This window comes from Corella eumyota, chromosome 4, assembly GCF_963082875.1.
Source record: "Corella eumyota chromosome 4, kaCorEumy4.1, whole genome shotgun sequence".
NCBI classification, from domain to species: domain Eukaryota; kingdom Metazoa; phylum Chordata; class Ascidiacea; order Phlebobranchia; family Corellidae; genus Corella; species Corella eumyota.
In genome coordinates, this window is record NC_137493.1 from 1,378,468 (window position 1) to 1,384,986 (window position 6,519).

The 6,519-nt window shown below is 28.0% G+C and overlaps 2 protein-coding genes across 2 annotated transcripts; one reads left to right on the forward strand and one right to left on the reverse strand.

Annotated features, from left to right (window-relative positions):
- Positions 1 to 68: 68 nt before the first annotated feature.
- On the reverse strand, positions 69 to 4,965 carry LOC145749731 (uncharacterized). The gene is made up of 7 exons (XM_082565575.1): positions 4,913 to 4,965; positions 3,818 to 4,027; positions 3,580 to 3,747; positions 3,393 to 3,509; positions 3,143 to 3,333; positions 2,828 to 2,947; positions 69 to 133 (listed from the first exon to the last, which is right to left on the reverse strand). The coding sequence occupies exons 1-7, from the start codon at positions 4,963 to 4,965 to the stop codon at positions 69 to 71; spliced, it is 924 nt and encodes a 307-aa protein (XP_082421701.1).
- Positions 264 to 2,408, forward strand: LOC145751306 (COMM domain-containing protein 4-like). The gene is made up of 7 exons (XM_082567420.1): positions 264 to 354; positions 670 to 807; positions 895 to 934; positions 1,011 to 1,130; positions 1,199 to 1,359; positions 1,722 to 1,800; positions 2,048 to 2,408. Exons 1-7 carry the CDS (start codon positions 352 to 354, stop codon positions 2,089 to 2,091), a joined length of 585 nt encoding a protein of 194 aa, XP_082423546.1. The 5' UTR covers positions 264 to 351; the 3' UTR covers positions 2,092 to 2,408.
- Positions 4,966 to 6,519: the final 1,554 nt, after the last annotated feature.

Genomic DNA, 6,519 nt, shown 5'->3' on the forward strand with positions numbered 1-6,519 from the left:
CTGAAATATTTTATTATAAGAATCAACTCATAAAGATATATATTTATAGTATTAAATTTAAATAATTTTTAACTCAGTTTTGAACTTGAAAATTTATTTTTTTTTGCTTTAAAAATTGAATTTATTTTTTGTAAATATTGGGACTTTGTTGTTTAAAAGTGTTAAAGTAATTAAAGTTTGATTGTTGTTTTAGTTGCGTATAATTTTGTCCATGTTTCTGTATTTGATATATTTCATTGTCGTATTAACTCTTTATTATTTCATTTAGGTAAATAGGGTTAAAATATTAAATAAATTTGTGATTTAATAAATTGAGGTCTTCGAGAAGCAAAATTTTGAGAAGCAAGCAGAATGGTTAGTAATGTTATATTTATTACTTTTAAATTATTATTTGAGTTTTTTAAAAATAAATGCTATAGTTTTGTTAAAATTCTTAATGGAGTATTTTTTTGATATTTTGACTATACTGTATCACATTTATTTTAATGAAAACGCATTGACAATCAGGCCAAACAAACTGTTAAAATATCATTTTTATGGTTAAATAAAATTTTAAAATCAAGAAAAATACATCATTTTGTCCTTTTAAATATTGATATACATTTCAATCCAATTTTTTTATTAAATAAATATGCAGGTTTAATAATAAAAATAAATTTTTATTTTTAGAGATTTCGTTTTTGTGGGGACTTGGATTGTCCTGATTGGGTTTTAGCTGAAATCAACATTTTAGCTCGATTGACTTCGGTTAAAATGAAGTTAATTGTGGTTCAAGTTATAAAGGGTTTGCTCAATGGAGAAATGGACGTAAGGACTTAACTAAAATTTGTTTGTTTGTAAAACTTTCAATTTTGTATTTTTTATTTTCCTTTTTTACTTATTTATTATTTTTAGTTTTTGAAAATAGAAAAATTAACTTCTGATGCAAAATATGGTAAGTTTTTTTTGTTTCTGTAATTTTTATTAAAATGACATTTTTTGAAACTTTTTTTACTTATTTTTTGATTTAGATATTGGAGATATAAAAGCCAGTGTTGCCGGCTTAGAATTTATAATTTCAAGTGCAGCCAAGCATGAAGTTGATGGGGAAACACTGTCCAATGAACTCCAACAATTAGGGTTGCCAAAAGGTTTAAAATTTTGGGTTAAATTTATAAATAACCTTTTTTTAATAATTCTTAATTTTATCCTTCTACAGAGCATTCAGCAGCTTTATGTAAATCATACGAAACAAAAACAAGTGAATTACATGCTGAGTTTCTACGCAGAAGCTTCAGAAAGTCAAGTTGTTTGGAAAATGTGGATTGGAAAATTAACCCAGGTTTAAGTGGGGAAAAAACTGTGGATATTAGATTGATGGTAAGTTCGTTGTTAGGTTACTGGTTATATAAAGTTACCTTAGTGCATTGTAAGGGCTAGACTGTAGTTAAAGCCATTGGGCACTACAACATGAGGTCCTGGGTTCGATTTCTTTAGTGTCTACAAAATGCAAGGGTCACAAAATAAAAAAAAAAATTAACTAATCTGCAGCATGATTATCAAGAAAATATAATCTATATAATATCCCAAACTGGCAAAGTTAACTGAGACTGGGTCAGGGTAACAGATGTTACTCTATGTTAATGTAATGAAGTCGGCCATCCTACATCGAGGTAAATAAATATAATAAAATAAATTTTAAACTAAATATAATTTTTTTAATCAAACAAATATTTTTTTAGTTGAAAAATTCAAGAAATAATAAAAATGAAGTTTTAGAATTAAATTTATCAGAATCAAAATTTCGCGTTTTGTTACATGGTAAGAAAAATTTTATTGTTTTTTTAATATCAGACTTTTATAACAAAAAAAAAAAATTAAAAAAATAATTTTGGATAAATTTTGTTAATTGTTTTTTTTCTTCTAATTTAAATGTCTTGTTATATTCAAAATAAAACAAAAAAATTTATTTACAGTATTAAAGTAATATTAATAAATATATTGTACACAGTTTTAATAGCAACCTTGTTAATAAATATTTTAAATTAAACTAAAATCTTGATTTTAGAAATGAAACAAGTACAATCTCAAATCCAACAACTTGAAATATGACCACTATGTGGCATAAAAGAGCACTAATTAAATAAATAATTAATCAAGTTAAAAACGGGGCTTAAGTGATTTTAAGTGGGACTCTTCTGATTGGTCAAAATTGAATCGTTTATAAGCAAAGAAGATGACACATTTATGGCAGTGTAAAGAAATTCAAGATTATTTCACCAGCTTTTACAAATTGGGTTTATAACTTATGTTTTCGTCTTTAAATAATAATTTAAAAAGTTGTTATCCTAAGGGCAACAATATTTAAGTCATTTCAATTCTTACTAATTGCAAAAAATTTTGTGCAATAAATTATTTTTTTAACAACCCTTGGTTGATGAAAATTCGCGGTAGCTGATGACGTAACGATGATTGATTACGTCATTCAAGCTTTATTTGATAAGCTTCGTCATGATATTTTACGTTAGTGGTGCTCGTGACGTCACTGAATATTATCGACGTCATTATTTATCTTAATCAAACTATATCGTGATGCTCGTAACGTCACAATATATTACAATATTCGTCATAGTCTAATAAGGTTTTGAATAGTCACGTGTTAGTTCTTTGGTCACGTGCTTGTTGATGGACAATCTTTTGGTTTCGTTACAGCGAGTTGTGGTTTTAACCTGCAAAGAAATGTCAAAAATCATGCATTTTTAAACTATTGTAAATAACAGACATAAATAGCAGACAAATAAGGTTTATTGTGACGTAACTACGACTTACTTTTTAATGAGATTTTTGGCTTTGATCCATTTGTTCTCGGGTTGTTTATTGCAAGTTATAATCACCGCGCTAACCATTAATATTGGACCTCCGAGTGCTTTCACTAAACTATCGATGGCTTCAACATTTCGGGTTTCAGCTGAAGATTAAATGTTGTAATTATAGAAAAATATTAAGGACAAGATCGTAACCTTACTAGGTGTTAAAATTCAAGGCTAAAAAACGGTGACTACCCCTATTTTATAAATGTTTAAAAAATTAGTTGTCCATGTAGTGGTAATTGTGTCCTAAAGTAAAACACCTTTTGAGCTCTTATGCAAAACGTCACAATTACCTTTGTTCTTTTTCTTTGTTGACGCAGTCTGACATTTATTTTTAAACTTTGATTTATCGTTTTTATAATAAACTGGCTCCATTAGGTTGTCTTCGCTATTATCCTGTCGTTTAATTTTTGCTTTATCCTCAATGATGTCATCAACAAGTTGGTCATAGTTGATTACACCCGATCTGTCCTTGTCAGCAAACCTGCCATAAAGTCAAAAATTATAAAAAAACATTTTTTTATTTATTTTTTGGCTACTTACTTTACCATTTCGTTGATTTGTTTGAGTGACATATCCTCGCTGTGTGTCGTCATCATTTGGATGACGTCATTTGATTTCACGTGACCTTCATCTTGAGCGACCAACCGAAACGCATTTCTGGTCAATAAAATAATAAAAAATAATCTAAAATTAAAATTTCGAAAATTATCCGAGCTGGGATTCGAACCTGAGCTCCCCAGCTTCGCCAGTCACGTGATTCAGAAACTCGATGACCATGCAGAACTCGCTAAAGTCCAGTGTTGTGTCGTCATCAACTTCCATTAGTCTGATGACGTCATTTGCGTCCTTTTCTGTCGGGTTGTACCCTAGTGCTCGTAGTGCCATTATAAGATCTCTATTATGACGTCACAAGTTATTTTTAATTAAGCATTTGTTAACATTTTTGTTAAGTCACAACTACTTACTCGAGATCCATTGTCTTTGTATTGTCTACGTCATAGAACTCGAATATTTGTCGAAATTCGTCCAATTCGTGTGGTTCAAACTTCGAGGTTCGACTTTTTGAGTCGTAAAGTTCCTGCAATCTACGACGGCCGTTAGTGGTCGCCTTACTCGAGCTCTGGCGCCCTCCCTCGCCGAAAACATTTCGTGCTCTCTGCGTGCGTGGCATATCCCTACGTCATAATAATATGAAGTTAGTATTTTGTTAAGTCATTCATTTTTAAAGCTTTTTTTATAACTAACATTTTTACCCGCGTTTTTTTATTAAAAGACAAATTTTGGGAATATTTTTTGTTTTGTTTTAAGTTTTTATATTAAGCCTTCCATTAGTAATATTTTTTTTAAATAAATAAATTTTATTAAATCAAAAAATACTTTCTATAATGTCTAGTTAAAATTAATTAATTTGCAAAAATGGTTTTCAACTTTTTTTACCTTTCGCGCTTTTCAACTAAAAGACAAATATCTGTCATAAATTTTATTTTATTTTTAACAGGTTTCGAAATTTATTAAAACTACCTTTACTTCATTTTAACTAACTCAACTTACAAATTTGAGGTTAAATTACTTCGGTCTATTGCGTATAAAGCCTATTGTTACACAACAATTAAAGTAAGACGACATTGTGAGGTGTATGGACTTCTTTATGAATTATTTATCAATTAATTATCACTTACATGGCCTGTTGAATTATGGGTAATTTTGTCAGCTTAAATATACGACAGTCGTTTACTCTAACTTTAATTTTTTAAGTTAGTTTTTTTATTTATTAAAAGTTTATAATTTTGTTTGTTTAGTTAATTTCTTGCAGCTGTTAGAACTGTTTTTGTTTGTAATTATATAGCTTAATATTCTAGCCTAAATTCATTAAATTTTAATTCAGTTTAAAACTTTTTTTGGAAAAACATCAATTTGTTTATTCCAAAGATGCAAAGATTAATCTACCTTTACCTTTTTTTAATCTTCTTTTTCTTACTTCTATATTTATTTTCTTTAAAATCACTCACTTAGAATAAGTTTTGACACAAACTTGAGTAACAAAACTCATTTTAACTTACCCAACAAACCAGTCCATATAGTCCAAGAGACGAATATTCCTTGATCGAGACATTATCTTAATTAAATTTAATCTGCTAACGTTAGGACTAATGTGCATTTAAAAGCTTTTAACTCTTTGTTTAGATTTGATAATTGCAGCAATTAAATGCCTTCTTATAAATATCCAATATCTTTATATCTGTTAAAAGTAAGGCAATTTTGGATTTTGTTAATTTTCTTTAACTTTTTTTTAACTAAGTTTTTACCTTTTATTAACTCTCTTTTCTCTATGCTGTCTTATCTTATTATTTTCGACAGGTTTTAATTATTTAAACGTTGCATCACAGTCAGTTCTGATGTTTTAATTAATCTGTCAGAATAATCGACAAACAAGAATTTGTTTTGTCAGAATATTAATTAGAATTTTATCAAAGCATTTTTTTCTACTAAAACTCAAAATTTAAAAGATCTTTTCGTTTGTTTTAAAATCTATTTTTTGCAAACCTTTTTAATGAAGTAAAATCGATTTTGTAGAGGTTATATAAACATTTATTTTAGCTTTTGGAAGGTTTTTAGTTTGTTAATGTTGCGTGAAAATGTGAATAAATTGTTTTAAAATAAATTCAACTTAATTAATAAAAACCAACTTAATTAAATAAAATTTATAAATAATTTTATTAATTTCGAATTGACTATAAACTAACATAATATGCTGTAAATAATATTTAATAAATAAAAACATATATTTTAAAGAGTTTAATTATTCTAAACTTCTAAATATAATGTGTGTATAAACTTAAATATTACTTACATAAAGTCATCCACACTTTTGCGGTCCTTCAGTTCCTTTAAAATCTTAAATTTCGGCATTTTTAAATATTACAAATTCAATTGAATCTAACTCCTTTAAATATTTTCTTGAAGTGATAATATTTTACACAAATTTGAAGTTCCATTGATTATTTAATTATAGAAATTTGTTTATTTAATTAATTATTGATTTTTCTTACTTTAAAGTGGGATGACGTAGCTGTAATTAGAAACTTATGACGTCACAGTATTAAACTTTAAATTTTGTTTTTATTTTTAAACGAATTTAATTTTTATGGGTGTTGTTAATATAATAAAATAGGTATTTAAATATTTAAATGAAGTAGTCTTTTAAACAAAATATTAAGATTTTACAATCCTTAGTTTTGTCTTTTCAAATAGCTTGTAATACGACAAAAATTCCAAAATTCCACCAGGACAAAAATTGCTGCGTTAAAATAATATCATCATTGCTTCCAAGTAGGAATTAAACGAATGTTATCATAAGGTTATGCCGTACAAGTAAAACGCCACGCACCATTTACAAGACGAGCAACCACGTGGCTGACTCTTTTGATCAACTCTAAACCTAAAACAACAAAACTTTACGACTGGAAGTGACGGGGTGACGTTTTGAGCGGGGTTCTAACCCACGTGGGTGGCCACTCCGCGTTTCCATGGTGATAAATGAGCCCCAGATGCTAGTTGTTTTGATGTGTTGATAAGCTGGAATTACAAGCTTGTTTACGCCGAAAAATTTAATCGATTTCGGGGGTTTGGGGGGGAAGATGAGGATTCACATTTTTCGTCGGATTTC

Excerpts from the sequence above, each read along its gene's own strand:
- LOC145749731 (XM_082565575.1), bottom strand. The coding sequence starts at position 4,965 with ATGTCTCGATCAAGGAATATTCGTCTCTTGGACTATATGGACTGGTTT. Across the intron at positions 3,510-3,579 it reads GGCGAAGCTGGGGAGCTCAG|AAATGCGTTTCGGTTGGTCG; the intron begins GTTCGAATCCCA and ends TTTATTGACCAG. Across the intron at positions 2,948-3,142 it reads AACAAAGAAAAAGAACAAAG|CTGAAACCCGAAATGTTGAA; the intron begins GTAATTGTGACG and ends TTTAATCTTCAG.
- LOC145751306 (XM_082567420.1), top strand. Across the intron at positions 935-1,010 it reads AACTTCTGATGCAAAATATG|ATATTGGAGATATAAAAGCC; the intron begins GTAAGTTTTTTT and ends TTTTTGATTTAG. Across the intron at positions 1,131-1,198 it reads ACAATTAGGGTTGCCAAAAG|AGCATTCAGCAGCTTTATGT; the intron begins GTTTAAAATTTT and ends ATCCTTCTACAG.